This window comes from Pseudoliparis swirei, unplaced genomic scaffold, assembly GCF_029220125.1.
Source record: "Pseudoliparis swirei isolate HS2019 ecotype Mariana Trench unplaced genomic scaffold, NWPU_hadal_v1 hadal_29, whole genome shotgun sequence".
Lineage (NCBI taxonomy): Eukaryota > Metazoa > Chordata > Actinopteri > Perciformes > Liparidae > Pseudoliparis > Pseudoliparis swirei.
The window spans coordinates 1-18,159 of NW_026613265.1; the positions used below are offsets into that span (position 1 = coordinate 1).

At 50.2% G+C, this 18,159-nt stretch overlaps 1 protein-coding gene across 1 annotated transcript in view; it reads left to right on the forward strand.

Moving 5' to 3' along the window:
* The first annotated feature begins 2,154 nt into the window (after positions 1 to 2,154).
* Positions 2,155 to 18,159, forward strand: part of LOC130191244 (CSC1-like protein 2) — a 34,612-nt gene continuing 18,607 nt past the window's right edge. The window contains 7 exon segments of the mRNA XM_056410908.1: positions 2,155 to 2,981; positions 5,748 to 5,799; positions 6,808 to 6,964; positions 16,369 to 16,502; positions 16,578 to 16,712; positions 16,814 to 16,967; positions 17,032 to 17,138. Of these exon segments, the coding sequence (XP_056266883.1) occupies positions 2,723 to 2,981; positions 5,748 to 5,799; positions 6,808 to 6,964; positions 16,369 to 16,502; positions 16,578 to 16,712; positions 16,814 to 16,967; positions 17,032 to 17,138 (998 nt within the window). The 5' untranslated portion in view covers positions 2,155 to 2,722.

Genomic DNA, 18,159 nt, shown 5'->3' on the forward strand with positions numbered 1-18,159 from the left:
TCATCATCATCACCACGGGTTGATTCACTCACGGAGCTCCAGACTCTGCACTCAGAACTCAGGACCTGGCTTCAGGGCATCTTCCTCCTCCTCTTGTTCTTCCTCCTCTTCCTCTTCCTCCTCTTGTCCCTGCTGACTGATCCGTTACTTTTAGCAGTGTCATGTTGATGTCGGTGTCAATGGGAGCTGCTATGTGTTGTGTTCACTGACTGTTGGAAGAATCAATACCAAGAGTTCGATCTGGATGCCCGGGCTTCAGCACCTGATTCTCTCTGTGACCTTTGACCTCTGTCCCGCAGCACAGTGCTCTCTAACAGGAAGTCCTCTTGCTCCCTTCCTCCTGCCTGTGACCTTTGACCTCAGCAAGGTGCTCTCTAACAGGAAGTCCTCCTCTTCTTCAGAAAGCGTTTTTCGGTTTTTTCCATCTCCGAAGGTGGCGATCACGCCGCCTGGGCTACGGTCACCGACGTCGACAGGTGATCCTTCCACCTTTGACCTTCTGCAGCATTCATCGGTTCGATGTCGCAGCCGGTGGCCCCTGAAGATGGGCCAGCCCGCCCGGTCAGCGAGAGTAACGGGGTCTGATGAGTCAGTCACCTAGCTGATATGGAGTATGTTTGTCAACAGATGTTTGTCAACAGATGTTGGTCTGGTTAAACTTCTCCACCGGTCCCGGCTGACCGGAGCCCGTGCTCACGCCGTCTGGGCGTCACTTAACTGTCTTCGTTCTCCGAAGACTGAAGTAGCGGCCGAGAGGAGCAGGAATAGTGAAGAAGGTTCGCCGCCCCTTCCACGGAGCTGCTTCGATTGGCGTTTCAACACGGAGCTGCTCTCTGATTGGTGCTCTAACACGGAGCTGCTCTCTGATTGGTGCTCTAACACGGAGCTGCTCTCTGATTGCGCCCCTTGAACAAGACTGACTCCCCGCAGGCAACAGGGGCTACCGCGCGCGCAGTTATTACATGAACGGGGTTCGACATCGCGACGACGTCGTAGAGATGTCGCGATGACGGGTGTGTTGCTAACGGAGGTGATGCTAATGGAGGTGATGCTAACGGGTGTGTTGCTAACGGGTGTGTTGCTAACGGGTGTGATGCTAACGGTGTGTTGCTAACGGGTGTGTTGCTAAAGGATGTGGAAGCACAGGTGATGCTACGTGTTGCTGGCGGTGTTGCTAACAGATGTGTTGCAAACGGGTGTGGTGCTAACGGGTGTGATGCTAACATAACTTCTCCCCGTTGTCCAGCCGGAGACGAGAGCATGATAAGGGAGCCGGCCAACAGGTAAATCGTTAGCCTCACTGTGTCAGCCAACCTGTATGCATAGTTTCGCGGGGCTTACTCACTTCAACAGAAGTCCTGACGCTGCGTTTAGTCAGATATAAAGTCCTTCATTGTTTACACTTCAGTCGTTTACTTGAGCTAAACTTTCTTTAATCAAAATGGAAACGCCACTGGCTGGAGTTAGTTGTAGAGAATGTGTGTGTGTATTACAACATTATATTTACATTTGCATAAGACCTGAGACGCCACAACAAACTCTGATTTATTATATTTCCAGTTCCTATTCGGGGTAAGTGTTCCGTCTTTGTCCCGCAGCGTCTGTGTTGATAAAGTTTGATCTTGACTCGCCTGTAAACGCCTTCACAGAGGCAGGTTGATGTTTGTGTTCACTTCCTGTTAGCGCCCTGTGCCGAGGTCAGTACTGCGCGTGAGCGGCTAACGCCGCCTGTGTGTCCTCAATGCTGTTCTCTGCGATGTACCCGGAGACGCCTGACTGGCTTAGTCATTGAGCCTTCAGGCTGCCCTCGGTGACTTCGACCAGAGGGACAACGTAAGACTCCTTCTGTCTCCTCCTCCTCCTCCTCCTCCTCACTGTCTCCTCCTCCTCACTGTGTCCTCCTCCTCCTGGTGACATCTGTGTTTATACCTGCAGGGTTTCTGCTCGTGGCTGACGGCCATCTTCAGAATAAAGTGAGTTCCATTGTAGTAATAAAATAATAATAATAATAGTAATAGTAAAATAATAATAGTAATAGTAATGATAGTAATAGTAATAATAGTAATAGTAAAATAATAATAATAATAATAGTAATAATAATAGTAAAATAATAATAATAGTAATAATAATAATCGTAATAATAGTTTAGAGCAGATGTTGCTCCGAACGCACAGAGTTTAATTTGTTGTTAATCTCTTGATAACTTCCATCCATTCTCATCCGCTTATTCCGGGGTCGGGTCTCGGGGGCAGCAGACCCAGACTTCCCTCTCGCCCGCAACCCTTTCCAGCTCGTTCTGGGGCCCCGAGGCGTTCCCAGCCGGGAGATGTACTCTCTCCAGCGTGTCCTGGGTCTTCCCCGGGGTCTCCTCCCAGTCTTGATAACTTGTCACACTTTATTTCAAATGAATCTGGATTAATCTCGAGGAAAAAACATCTCCCCAAAACATGGAACTGTAAAGCTGCAGTAGTTGCTGCAGCGCCCCCTGCTGTCTGCATGTTGTCATAGCAGGAGGCTCGGGGTGCATGGCGAGCCCGTTGAGGAGGTTAGTGACATCACACGTCCCGACCGGAGCAGTTCATTGGTCCATATCTTCTCAACAGTCAGATACCAACAAGCGTTTGATAACGTCGATGATGACGAACCAATCACGACGCGCACGTCTAGTGAGGCGTTCAGGGGGAGTGGAAGAAAACGCTTTTTACTCGATTCAAAATGGCGGATGATCTCATACAGGATAATAATAGTACACAATAACGATAGGTCCTTGATGTTGATGAACATATTACATGTTGATGTGGATCAGATCCTGATCAGGTTCTCGTGGTTCCCCCTCAGGGACGAGGAGATCCGGGAGAAGTGTGGAGAAGACGCCGTCCACTACTTGTCGTTCCAGCGCCACATCATCGGGCTGCTGGTCGTCGTCGGGGTTCTGTCCGTCGGCATCGTGCTGCCCGTCAACTTCTCCGGAGACCTTCTGGGTGAGGAGAGCCAATCAGGAGAGAGGAGGCTACTCTGCGAGCCAATCACGAGAGAGGAGGTTGCTTTCGTATTTCCTTCTCTTGATCCTCCAGGCTGCGAGTTTGAGATTTTTAAATCTTCCTTATGAATAATACAACTTGAGTAAAAGATGAAAGACTTTAAATGATTTCTTCCTCAAGTCCTTCTGACTGCTCCGCTGTGATTGGCAGAGAGAACATTGTCCCTCCTCCCAGGGTCTCCACCTGCCCTCTAACTGGTGCACTGTCCCTTTAAGAGTCTTCACACGCTGCTCTTCCCTTTAGCCACAGTTATCAGGAAAGATGTTTCCCTAAGACCCCGACCCCCTTCAACTGTCTGTGGGTGTCTAGGTCTGTGGTTACCTAGGTTTGTAGGTCTACATGTCTGTAGGTATACATGTCTTCAGGTCTACATGTCTGTAGGTCTACATGTCTGTAGGTCTACATGTCTTCAGGTCTACATGTCTGTAGGTCTACATGTCTGTAAGTCTACATGTCTGTAGGTCTACATGTCTGAAGGTCTACATGTCTTCAGGTCTACATGTCTGTAGGTCTACATGTCTTCAGGTCTACATGTCTGTAGGTCTACATGTCTTCAGGTCTACATGTCTGTAGGTCTACATGTCTGTAAGTCTACATGTCTGTAGGTCTACATGTCTGTAGGTCTACATGTCTGTAGGTCTACATGTCTGTAGGTCTGTAGGTCTACATGTCTTGGTTTCATGTCTGTAGGTCTACATGTCTTCAGGTCTACATGTCTGTAGGTCTACATGTCTGTAGGTCTACATGTCTGTAGGTCTACATGTCTGAAGGTCTACATGTCTGTAGGTCTACATGTCTGTAAGTCTACATGTCTTCAGGTCTACATGTCTGTAGGTCTACATGTCTGTAGGTCTACATGTCTTCAGGTCTACATGTCTGTAGGTCTACATGTCTGTCAGGTCTACATGTCTGTAGGTCTACATGTCTGTAAGTCTACATGTCTGTAGGTCTACATGTCTGTAGGTCTGTAGGTCTACATGTCTGTAGGGCTACATATCTGTAAGTCTACATGTCTGTAGGTCTACATGTCTGTAGGTCTACAATCTGTAAGTCTACATGTCTGTAGGTCTACATGTCTGTAAGTCTACATGTCTGTAGGTCTACATGTCTTCAGGTCTACATGTCTGTAGGTCTACATGTCTGTAAGTCTACATGTCTGTAGGTCTACATGTCTGTAGGTCTACATGTCTGTATGTCTACATGTCTGTAGGTCTACATGTCTGTAAGTCTACATGTCTGTAGGTCTACATGTCTGTAGGTCTACATGTCTGTAAGTCTACATGTCTGTAGGTCTACATGTCTTTAGGTCTACATGTCTGTAAGTCTACATGTCTGTAGGTCTACATGTCTAGGTCTACATGTCTGTAGGTCTACATGTCTGTAGGTCTACATGTCTGTAGGTCTACATGTCTGTAGGTCTACATGTCTGTAAGTCTACATGTCTAGGTCTACATGTCTGTAAGTCTACATGTCTGTAGGTCTACATGTCTGTAAGTCTACATGTCTGTAGGTCTACATGTCTGTAGGTCTACATGTCTAGGTCTACATTTCTGTAAGTCTACATGTCTGTAGGTCTACATGTCTGTAGGTCTACATGTTTGTAGGTCTACATGTCTGTAGGTCTACATGTGTGTAGGTCTACATGTCTGTAGGTCTACATGTCTGTAAGTCTACATGTCTGTAGGTTCTGTTTTTGGGCTACATGTCTGTTGGTCTACATGTCTGTTGGTCTACATGTCTGTAGGTCTACATGTCTAGGTCTACATGTCTGTTGGTCTACATGTCTGTATGTCTGTAGGTCTACATGTCTGTTGGTCTACATGTCTGAAAGTCTACATGTCTGTAAGTCTACATGTCTGTAGGTCTACATGTCTGTTGGTCTACATGTCTGTAGGTCTACATGTCTGTAGGTCTACATGTCTAAGTCTACATGTCTGTAGGTCTACATGTCTGTAAGTCTACATGTCTGTAGGTCTACATGTCTGTAGGTCTACATGTCTGTTGGTCTACATGTCTGTAGGTCTACATGTCTGTAGGTCTACATTTTCCATTTTTTCTACATGTCTAAGTCTACATGTCTGTAGGTCTACATGTCTGTAGGTCTACATGTCTGAAGGTCTACATGTCTGTAGGTCTACATGTCTGTAGGTCTACATGTCTGTGGGTCTACATGTCTGTAAGTCTACATGTCTGTAGGTCTACATGTCTTTAGGTCTACATGTCTGTAGGTCTACATGTCTGTTGGTCTACATGTCTGTAAGTCTACATGTCTGTAGGTCTACATGTCTGTAGGTCTACATGTTTGTAGGTCTACATGTCTGTAAGTCTACATGTCTGTAGGTCTACATGTCTGTTGGTCTACATGTCTGAGGGCTACATGTCTGTTGGTCTACATGTCTGAGGGCTACATGTCTGTGGGCTACATGTCTGTAGGTCTACATGTCTGGGTCTACATGTCTGTAAGTCTACATGTCTTAGGTCTACATTTTGGGTCTACATGTCTGTAGGTCTACATGTCTGTAGGGCTACATGTCTGAAGGTCTACATGTCTGTGGGGCCATGTTGGTTCGTGTCTACATGTCTGTAGGTCTACATGTTTCTAGGTCTACATGTCTGTTGGTCTACATGTCTGTAGGTCTACATGTCTGTAGGTCTACATGTTTCCAGAAGGTTCACCAACAGTCTTAATGTTTGTGTCTGTTCCAGAAAACAATGCTTACAGCTTCGGACGCACGACGATAGCTAACCTGAAGTCTGGGTGAGTACCAGATGAGACCACCAGAGACCACCAGAGATCAATAGAGACTGCCAAAGACCACCAGAGACCACCAGAGATCAATAGAGACCACCAAAGACCACCAGAGACCACCAGAGATCAATAGAGACTACCAAAGACCACCAGAGACCACCAGAGATCAATAGAGACCACCAAAGACCACCAGAGACCAATAGAGACCACCAAAGACCACCATAGACCATCAGAGACCACCAGAGACCACCAGAGATCAATAGAGACCATCAGAGATCAGAAAAGCCCAGTAGAGCCCCAGAGCCCAGTGGAGCCCAGTAGAGCCCCAGAGCCCAGTGGAGCCCAGTGGAGCCCAGTAGAGCCCCAGAGCCCAGTAGAGTCCAGTGGAGTCCAGTGGAGCCCAGTAGAGTCCAGTGGAGCCCAGTAGAGCCCAGCAAAAGGGAGCCCCGTGGCCCAGGAGCCCAGGAGCCCAGTGAGCCCAGAGAGGGGCCCAGTGGCCCAGTGGGCCCAGGAGCCCAGTGGGGCCCGTGGGCCCAGAGAGCCCAGTGGGGCCCAGTGGAGCCCCGTGGAGCCCAGTGGGGCAGTGGGCCCAGTGAGCCCAGTGAGCCCAGTGGGGCCCCGTGGGGCCCCGGGACCCAGAGAGCCCCGTGAGCCCAGTCCCCGTGGCCCCGAGAGCCCCGCCCCGATCCCGGGGCCAGTGAGCCCCGTGGAGCCCAGTGAGCCCCGTGGGCCCAGTGGAGCCCAGTGAGCCCAGTAGGCCCAGTGGGCCCCGTGGGCCCCGTAGGCCCAGTGAGGCCAGTGAGCCCAGTGGAGCCCAGTGGAGCCCAGTGAGCCCGTGAGCCCCGTGAGCCCCGGGGGCCCCAAAGGCCCCTAGTGGAGCCCAGTGGGGCCCAGTGGAGCCCAGTGGGGCCCAGTGGAGCCCAGTGGAGCCCCGTGGAGAGGGGCAGCGTGCTGTCCTCAGGACCAACCCTTTGGGTGCACCCCGGAACCCTTTCCCGTACCGCTGACGGTCTACAGCATGAGGAGGCACACCTCCAAGATGCACTACAAGGAACCTTTGGTGAGGGCCCCCAGGTCAGATAAAAAGACCCCGGGAAAAGGGAAGTACCCACAGAGGAAGTACCCACACAGGAAGTACACCCTCTGGTTCTCATCCATGGTTCTTGACTTGCAGGTGAAGAGAACTTTATTCATTAACGGCATCTCCAAATACGCTGAGGAGACGCAGATCAAACAGCACTTTGAGTGAGTTGGTCTCCTTCTTCTGTTCTCCTTCTTCTGTTCTCCTTCTGTTCTTCTTCTGTTCTCCTTCTGTTCTCCTTTTCCCCAGGCATGAGAAACCCCCACCCTTTCCAATCCGTTTGAAAAAAAAAGGTGACTTCGTGAATCGTGTAGATCCGAGTTTTGTTTTGGGGAGGTGGGGGCATGGCCGGGCGATATGAGTTTGGGGGGCAGGAGTGGGGGTGTTTAAAAGAACATCTTTGATGGGGGGTGTCGGTCCCGCCAACGTCAAAATGTCTTCAGCGTTTTGGTTTTGGTTGAATTTGCCCCATCTGCTGCTGCGCTGCGGTGGGCGATCCAAAAGCCCGCGTTAAGCAGTGATTTAGCATATTTTTTTTCTCAATACTTCATTAAAGGCGATCAGGCCGCTGCTCCCTGTCGGGGTGTCCAAAGGGTGGCGAAATGGCGAATTTGGCTTTAAAAAAAAAATAAAAAAAAATGCCAGAAGTGAAATGTTTAAATTCAGTCTTAGTTCTGTAACTCTCTGCTCATCCTGATGAACTTGTATCCGGGGAGACTAAATTATTTTCATCAATGCTCTGATGCCCCATGTAGTTTCATTTATCGTGGTAAAACTAAATTTCCGTTAATGTTGAAAAAATTGGTAAAAAGGGAAACCCTACAGATATTTTATTTATTACTATTATAGATAAATATCCTGTTTATTTTTGGTATACTGTTTTATGGTATGTATAGATCATATATTTTTTATATGGTTTGAAGATCGTGACAACCAGGTAGAGGCAGAACCCTGGGAACAGACCTTTGGGTCAGCAGAGCTCAAGACTTGAAGACTCTGGCCGGGGGCCTGTTATTAACTTTGTATTGATATGAATATGATGTATTCCCCTGCGGGGGTATCCAGCTAAGTCATTCATGTCAGTAACCCCCAAAATCTCTCAGGGATGGATTACGAGCGAGCCTACGGCCCGGGGCCCATGAGCTCAGGGGCCCCCCAGAGCCCCGGGAAATCTCTTTATTAAATGTATTGATATGATCGATCCAGTTCCAGGGGCTGTTTTTTAGCAGTGTTTTTTCTCGGGGCCTGGCCCCGGGGGGCCGTGGGTTTCAATCCGCCAGCCCCGTTTCCTCAACCCCCCTCCTGTCCAATCCCCCCCCCTTCCCGTTTTCCTCTTTCTGTTTTCTTCCCCCCCTTTCTTCTGTTCTCCTTCTTCTTCTGTTCTCCTTCTTCTGTTCTCCTTCTGTTCTTCTTCTGTTCTCCTTCTGTTCTCCTCAGGCATGAGAATCCCTTTACCCCCCAAAATAGGTGACTTAATCGTGTAGATCCAAGAGTTTTTTGTTTTAGAGGAGTGGGACACGGAGAAAATGTGGAGTGGTGCTCTTGCAATAGAACATCTTTGATGGGACGTGTCGCGTCTCGGCCAATCAGCGTCAAGATGTCTTCAGCGTTTGGTGGTTTAGGTTAGCTTGTATGTTAGCGCTCATCTGTGCTGTCACGCTGCGGTGGGGGGGGGGGGGGGGTTGGGGGGGGGTTTAAAGGGGGGGGGGAAAAAAAAAAACCCCAAACCCGGGGGGGGGGGGGGGGGGGCCCCCCCCCCCCCCAAAAAACCCCCCCCGGGGGGGCCCCAAACCGGGGAAATTTTGGGGGGGGGGGAAAAAGGGGGGGGGAAAAAAGGGGGTTAAAAAAGGGGGCCAAGGGGGGGGGAAAAAAAGGGGCCTGGGGGGGGGGGGGGGGGGGGGCCCCCGGGAGAAAAGGGGTTTTTCCCCGGGGCCCTTAAGGGGAAAAAAAAGGGGGGGGCCCCCGGGGGGGGGGGGGGGGTTTTTAAAAAGGGGGGCCCCAAAAAAAAAAAAAAAAGGGGGGGGGCCCGGGGAAACCAAAAAAGGGGGGGGGGGGGAAAAAAAAAAAAAAAAAAAGGGGGGGGCCCCCCCAAAAAAAAATTTTAAAAAAGGGGGGGGAAAAAAAACCCCCCCCCCGGGGAAAAGGGAAAAAAAGGGGGAAAAAAAAGGGGGGGGAAAGGGAAAAAAATTTGGGGAAAAAAAAAACCCCCGGGGGGGGGCCCCAAAAAAAGGGGGGGGCCCCAAAAAAAAAAAAAAAAAAAAAAAAACCCCCCAAATTTTCCCCCCCCCCAAAAAAAAACCCCCCGGGGAAATTTGGGGGGGTTTTTTTCCCCCCCCCCCCCCCAAAAAAAAAAAAAAAGGGGGGGGGGGCCCAAGGGGGGGGGGGAAAAAAAAAAAGGGGGGGGGGGGCCCCCCAAAAAAAAGGGGGGGGCCCCCAAAAAAGGGGAAAAGCCCCGGGGCCAAAAAGGGGGGGGGTTTTTTCCCCCCCGGGGGGCCCGGGGGGGGAAAAAAAAAAAAATTTTAAATGGGGGGAAAAAAAGGGGGGGAAAAAAAAACCCCCGGGAAATTTTTTGGGGGGGGGGGGGGCCCCCTTTTTGGGGGGGGGGGGAAAAAAAAAGGGGGGGTTTGTGGTTTTTTTAAAAAAGGGGAAACGGGGGAAAAGGGGAAATTTTTTTTAAAAAAAAAAAGGGGGGGGGGGGAAAATTTTCCCGGGGGCCCCCAAAAAAAAAAAGGGGGGAAAAGGGGGGGGCCCCCGGGGTTTTCCCCGGTTAAAAAACCCCGGGTTTTTTTTCCCCCCCCTTTTTTCCCCCCCCACCGGTTCCCTTTCCCCCCGGGGGGGGGGGGGAGGGGCCCCCCCCCCCCCTTTTTTTTAAATTCCCAAAAAAGGGGGGCCCCCTTTCCCGGGCCCCCCCCCCCCCAAAAACCATTTTTTCCCCCAAACCCCCCGGTTAAAAACCCCCGGCCCCCCCCCCTTTTTTTTTCCCCGGGCCCTTTTTCCCCCCGGGGGCCCCCCCAAAGGGGGCCCCCTTTTAACCCCCCCCCCTTTTTCCCCCCCTTTCCCCGGGGGTTTCCCCCCAAACCTTTTGCCACATGTCACCTGGTTACCACATGTCACCTGGTTACCACATGTTACCTGGATTTACACGCTGCGCAAGTTACCCGCGGTTTTGTGTCACCTGGTTACCACATGTCACCTGGTTACCACATGTTACCTGGTTACCACATGTTACCTGGTTACCACATGTCACCTGGTTACCACATGTCACCACGGTTACCACATGTCACCTGGTTACCACATGTTACCTGGTTACCACATGTCACCTGGTTACCACATGTCACCTGGTTACCACATGTTACCTGGTTACCACATGTCACCTGGTTACCACATGTCACCCTGGTTTACCATGTTACCTGGTTGCTTGATTTACCACATGTCACCCTGGTTACCACATGTCACCTGGTTACCACATGTTACCACGGTTACCACATGTCACCTGGTTACCACATGTCACCACATGTTACCTGGTTACCACATGTCACCTGGTTACCACATGTCACCTGGTTACCACATGTTACCTGGTTACCACATGTCACCTGGTTACCACATGTTACCTGGTTACCACGGTTACCACATGTCACCTGGTTACCACATGTCACCTGGTTACCACATGTTACCTGGTTACCACATGTCACCTGGTTACCACATGTCACCTGGTTACCACATGTTACCTGGTTACCACATGTTACCTGGTTACCACATGTCACCTGGTTACCACATGTCACCTGGTTACCACATGTTACCTGGTTACCACATGTCACCTGGATTTTCATGTCACCTGGTTACCACATGTCACCTGGTTACCACATGTCACCTGGTTGCCACACACATGTCACCTGGTTACCACATGTTGCCTGGTTACCACATGTCACCTGGTTACCACATGTCACCCTGGTTACCACATGTTACCTGGTTACCACATGTTACCTGGTTACCACATGTCCACCTGGATTTTTATGCCTGGATTTACCACATGTCACCGGTTGCCACATGTCACCTGGTTACCACATGTCACCTGGTTACCACATGTACTGCAGGTTACCACATGTCACCTGGTTACCACATGTCACCCTGGTTACCCACATTGCCGTTTACCATATTACCTAGTGCCACATAGCCACCTGGATTTACATATGCCCCATGTCACCTGGTTACATGTCCACATGGATTTTCATAATTGCACTGGTTACCACATGTCACCTGGTTACCACATGTCACCTGGATTTACCACATTTGCCTGGATTGCCTGGTTACCACATATTTGCCTGGTTACCACATGTCACCTGGTTTACCACATGTTGCCTGAATTTTATGTTGCCTGGTTACCCACATGTCACCCTGGTTACCACATGTCACCTAGTTTACATGTCACCTGGTTACCACATGTTGCCCTGGTTTACCACATGTCACCTGGTTACCATGTCACCTGGATTTGCCACATGTTACTGGTTACCACATGTCACCTGGTTACCACATGTCACCTGGTTACCCATGTCACCTGGTTACATATTTACCTGGTTTACATATTTACCTGGTTACCACATGTCACCTGGTTACCACATGTCACCTGGTTACCACATGTCACCTGGTTACCACATGTCACCTGGTTACCACATGTTACCTGGTTACCACATGTCACCTGGTTACCACATGTCACCTGGTTACCACATGTTACCTGGTTACCTCATGTCACCCACATGTTGCCTAGTTTACCACATGTCACCCTGGATTACCACATGTCACCCTGGTTACCACATGTTGCCTGGTTACCACATGTCACCTGGATTGCCACATGTCACCTGGATTTTACCACATATTTACTGGTTACCACATGCCTGCGATTTTTACCACATGTCACCTGGTTACCCTTACCCTGGTTACCACATGTCACCGCAGGGTTTACCACATATTTACCTGGTTACACATGTTACCTGGTTACCACATGTTACCTGGTTACCACCGGTTACCACATCACCTGGTTTCCCATATTTACCCTGGTTACCACATGTTGCCTGGTTACCACATATTTACCTGGTTACACATGTCACCTGATTTTCGCCTCTACAGTTACCACAGCGTCACTAGTTTACATATTTAGTTTACCACATGTCACCCTGGTTACCACATGTTACCTGGTTACCAGATGTTACCTGGATTGCCACATGTCTTCCTGGTTACCACATGTCCTTTGGATTACCACATGTCACCCCTGGTTGCCACATGTGCCCCTGGTTACCACCTGTCACCCGTTTTCCATGTCACCCTGATTTTCCACAGCATGCCTGGTTACCCATGTTGCCTGGTTGCCACATGTCACCCTGGTTACCACATGTCACCTGGATTTTCCCCTTGTGTTGCCTGGTTACCACATGTCTGATTTTACATGTCACCCTGGATTTTGCCACATGTTGCCTGGTTACTACATGTTACCTGGTTGCCACATGTCACCTGGTTGCCATGCCTGGATTGCACCACATGTCACCTGGATTTTTGCCACACCACCTGGATTTTTCCATGTACCTGGTTACCACCCAGTTACATGTCACCTGGTTACCACATGTCACCCTGGTTACCACATGTTGCTAGTTTGGATGTTACCATACCTGGATTTACCCACATGTCACCTGGTTACCACATGTCATTTGCCCTGGTTACCACATGTCACCCTGGTTACCATATTTCCAGGTTTACCATGTCACCATGTCACTAAATCCACACACATGTCACCTGGTTTACTGCATGTCACCCTGGTTACATGTCACCTGGATTACCACATGTCACCATGCTCACTGGTTACCACATGTGTCCCACCCTGGTTACCATATGTTACCCTGGTTACCACATGTCACACCTGGTTACCACATGTTCACCTGGTTACCACATGTTGCCTGGTTACCACATGTCACCTGGTTACCACCACGTATTTAACCCTGGTTACCACATGTCACCTGGTTTACCACATGTCACCTGGTTATCACATGTCCACCTGGTTACCACATGTCCTTACCTGGTACCACATGTTACCTGGATTTACCACATGTCACCTGGTTACCATGTCACCTGGTATCCACATGTCACCTGTGGTTACCACATGTCACCTGGTTACCACATGTTACCTGGATTACCCCACATGTTACCTGGTGCCACATGTCACCTGGTACCACATGTCACCTGGTTACCACATGTCACCTGGTTACCACATGTCACCTGGTTACCACATGCTACAGTTTATCACATGCCTGGTTACCACATGTTACCCTGGTTACCACATACCACCACATGTCACCTGGTTACCACATGTGTGTCTCACCCTGGATTTTACATGCCTAGTTACCACATGTTTTTGGTTACCCACATGTCACCTGGTTACCACCGGTTACCTGGTTACATGTCACCTGGTTACCACATGTTACCTGGTTACCACATGTCACCACATGTCACCTGGTTACCACATGTCACCTGTTTACCACATGTTACCACGGTTACCACATGTCACCTGGTTACCACATGTCACCTGGTTACCACATGTTACCTGGTTGCAACATGTATCACTGGTTACCACATGTTACCTGGATTTGCCACATGTTCACCTGGATTACCACATGTCACCACATGGCACCCTGGTTACCACATGTTACCTGGTTACCACATGTCTCCCTGGTTACCACATGTCACCTGTTGTCCATACCACCCTGGTTACCACATGTCACCTGGATGTTACCACATGTCACCTGGTTACCACATGTCACCCTGGTTGCCACATGTTACCTGGTTACCCACATATTCACCTGGTTACCACATGTCACCTGGTTGCCATGTTTACCTGGTTACCACATGTTACCCTGGTTACCACAGCGTCACCCTAGTTACCACATGCCTGGTTTTATATTTACCTGGTTACCACATGTCACCTGTTTACCACATGTTACCACGGTTACCACATGTCACCTGGTTACCACATGTCACCACATGTCACCTGGTTACCACATGTCACCTGGTTACCACATGTCACCTGGTTACCACATGTTACCTGGTTACCACATGTCACCTGGTTACCACATGTTACCTGGTTACCACATGTCACCTGGTTACCACATGTCACCTGGTTACCACATGTCACCACGGTTACCACATGTTACCTGGTTACCACATGTCACCTGGTTACCACATGTCACCACATGTCACCTGGTTACCACATGTCACCACGGTTACCACATGTTACCTGGTTACCACATGTTACCACGGTTACCACATGTCACCTGGTTACCACATGTCACCTGGTTACCACATGTCACCTGGTTACCACATGTCACCTGGTTACCACATGTCACCTGGTTACCACATGTTACCTGGTTACCACATGTTACCACGGTTACCACATGTCACCTGGTTACCACATGTCACCTGGTTACCACACATGTTATACCTGGTTACCACATGTCACTAGTATCCATATACCTGGTTACCATGTCACCTGGTTACCGTATGTCACCACTGGTTACCACATGTCATTTTCCCTGGATTTTACATGTTTACCACGGTTACCACGCATATCTTCTGGTTACCACATGTCACCTGGTTACCACATGTTACCTGGTTACCACATGTCAGCTGGTTACCACATGTCACCTGGTTACCACATGTCACCTGGTTACCACATGTCACCTGGTTACCACATGTCACCACATGTCACCTGGTTACCACATGTCACCTGGTTACCACATGTTACCTGGTTACCACATGTCACCACATGTCACCTGGTTACCACATGTCTTTGGTACCTACAGTCACCTGGTACCCATGTTACCTGGTTACCACATGTCACCTGGTTACCACATGTTACCTGGTTACCACATGTCACCTGGTTACCACATGTCACCTGGTTACCACATGTCACCACATGTCACCTGGTTACCACATGTCACCTGGTTACCACATGTTACCTGGTTACCACATGTCACCTGGTTACCACATGTCACCTGGTTACCCACATGCCTGGTCTAGTTTACCACATGTTGCCACTAATTTGTGTCACCTGGTTACCACATGTTACCACAGTGTCACCACCACATGTCACCTGGTTACCACATGTCACCACATGTCTACAGTTTACCACATGTCACCTGGATTTTGCCACATGTCACCTGGTTACCACATGTCACCACATGTCCCTACTGGTTACCACATGTCACCTGGTTACCATGTTACCTGGATTTGCCACATGTTACCACTGGTTACCATGTCACCTGGTTACCACATGTCACTAGTTTTATGTTACCTAGTTACCACATGTGCTGGTTACCACATGTCACCTGGTTGCCACATGTCACTGGTTACCACATGTTGCCTGGTTACCACATGTCACCAGATTTCGCATCACTGGTTGCACATGTTGCCTGGTTACCACATGTCACCTGGTTACCACGCGCATGTCACCTGGTTACCACATGTACCTGGTTACCACATGTTACCACATGTCACCTGGTTACCACATGTGCCTGGACACCACATGTCACCTGGTTACACCATGTTGCCTGGTTACCCACATCCACATGTCACCTGGTTACCACATGTCACCCTGGTTACCACATTGCCTGGTCACCACATGTCACCTGGTTACCATGTCACCTGGATTTACCACGCATGTTACCTGGATTTACATGTCACCTGGTTACATGTCACCTGGTTGCCACATGTCTGCAGTTGCTGCCACATGTCTTACATGTCACTGGTTACCACATGTCACCTGGTTACCACATGTTACCTGGTTACCACATGTCACCTGGTTACCACATGTCACCACGGTTACCACATGTTACCACGGTTACCACATGTCACCTGGTTACCACATGTCACCTGGTTACCACATGTTACCTGGTTACCACATGTCACCTGGTTACCACATGTCACCTGGTTACCACATGTCACCTGGTTACCACATGTTACCACGGTTACCACATGTTACCTGGTTACCACATGTCACCACATGTCACCTGGATTGCACGCTAACCGCCTGTTTACCACATGTTACCACGGTTACCACATGTCACCTGGTTACCACATGTCACCACGGTTACCCCATGTTACCACGGTTACCACATGTCACCTGGTTACCACATGTCACCTGTTTACCACATGTTACCACGGTTACCACATGTCACCTGGTTACCACATGTCACCACGTCACCTGGTTACCACATGTCACCCTGTTTACCACATGTTACCACCCAGTTTTTATGTCCTGGTTACCACATGTCACCACATGTCACCTGGTTACCACATGTCACCACGGTTACCCGGTAAAGTTTCCCCGTAGCCATGAGTGTTTCATGACATCACTTCTTGTAGATGAGCGTTTCAGGGCTCCGTAGCACATCGTCTGGTCAGATGCTCTGGGTGAAGTGGCGTTAGCCGGTTAGCATGTTAGCATTGGTCCTCAGGAGGAGGCGGTGAGCTACTACACCAAGACGGAATCCAAGCTGAAGGAGGAGTACCGGAAGGAGAAGGAGAAGGTCCACACCAAACCGCTGGGCATGGCCTTCGTCACCTTCCAGAACGAGTCCATGACGGCCATGTGAGTTCACCTTTAATCATCCGTACTCTGACCCCGCCTCCTCCTCCATGTGACTCCTCCCCCTCTGCTCCACAGCATTCTGAAGGACTTTAACGCCTGTCAGGTTCAGGGCTGCCGGTGTCGCTTAATGGGCCAACGCTCCTCTCAGTTCAGCCCGGCCGCTGCGATTTACAACTGGGCGTCTCAAATGTGCGCCCGACCCATGAGAGCGTCCGCTGGTAGGTCCTGGCTCACGCCCACAAGGCGACCGCACACCGACCAATGGCGCGCCGGTAGCCTCTCAGCTGACGTGTCCCGGTTCCTTCCTGCAGGGAGCACCTGTCGCTGGGCGGAGTCTCCTGGTGGATCCGCTGCTTCATCATCAACTGCATCCTCTTCCTCCTGCTCTTCTTCCTCACCACCCCCGCCATCATCATCTCCACCATGGACAAGTTCAACGTCACGAAGCCGGTGGAGTACCTCAACGTAAGGCTCCGCCGCCGGCCTCCAGCTGCAGCCTCCAGCGGCTGACTGTGGCTCTCTGTTGCAGAACCCCATCGTCACGCAGTTCTTCCCCACGCTGCTGCTCTGGGCCTTCTCCGCCCTGCTGCCCACCATCGTCTACTACTCGGCCTTCTTCGAGGCCCACTGGACCAGGTACCGCCAGAACCACCAGTCTGGGACGATAAGACCAGCCTGAGTGTTCCCACGCGGCTGCAGGTCACGTCCTAGGTTCCTCAAGTCTTAATGAGGTCATCAAGTCCAGGTCAAGTGTCAACAATGGCCTGCTGTCTAGTGACCTTGCATTGACCCTGACCTCTGTCTAGTGACCTTGAGTTGACCCTGACCTCTGTCTAGTGACCTTGAGTTGACCCTGACCTCTGTCTCGTGACCTTGAGTTGACCCTGACCTCTCTAGTGACCTTGAGTTGACCCCTGACCTCTGTCTCTAGTGACCTTGGGTTGACCCTGACCTCTGTCGTGACCTTGATTGACCCTGACACTCTGTCTAGTATTGACCTTGCCATTGACCCACAGCCTCTAATACTAGTGACAGGTTGACCCTGACCTGTCCAGCCTGACCTAGTCGTGAGCCCCTGACTGCTCTGAGCCTTAAGTTGACCCCTGACCTCTGTCTACTGATGACCTTCGTTGACCCACAGCTCATCTAGTGACCTTGAGTTGACCCTGACCTCTGGCTGACCATTGTATTTGACCTCTGTCTAGTGACCTTGAGTTGACCCTGACCTCTGTCTAGTGACCTAGTGTTGACCATGACCTCTGTCTAGTGACCTTGCATTGACCCTGACCTCTGTCTAGTGACCTAGTGTTGACCCTGACCTCTGTCCCAGTGACTAATTGAACCCTGACTTCTATCCCAATGACCTTGATTGACCCTGACCTCTGTCAATGTAATGTATGTTGACCCCTGACCTCTGTCTAGTGACCTTGTGTTGGCCTGCCTATAGTGACCTTGGGTTGACCCTGACCTCCTGTCTAGTGACCTTGAGTGTTGGTGACCTCTGTCTAGTGAGCCTTGAGTTGACCCTGACCTCTGTCTAGTGACCTTGTGCATTGTGACCCTGACCTCTGTCCAAAGTGACCTTGGAGGTTGACCTGACCTCTGTCTAGTAGGCTGGTGGCTGACCCCACAGAGCCTCCTCCATCCCCCAAGACCT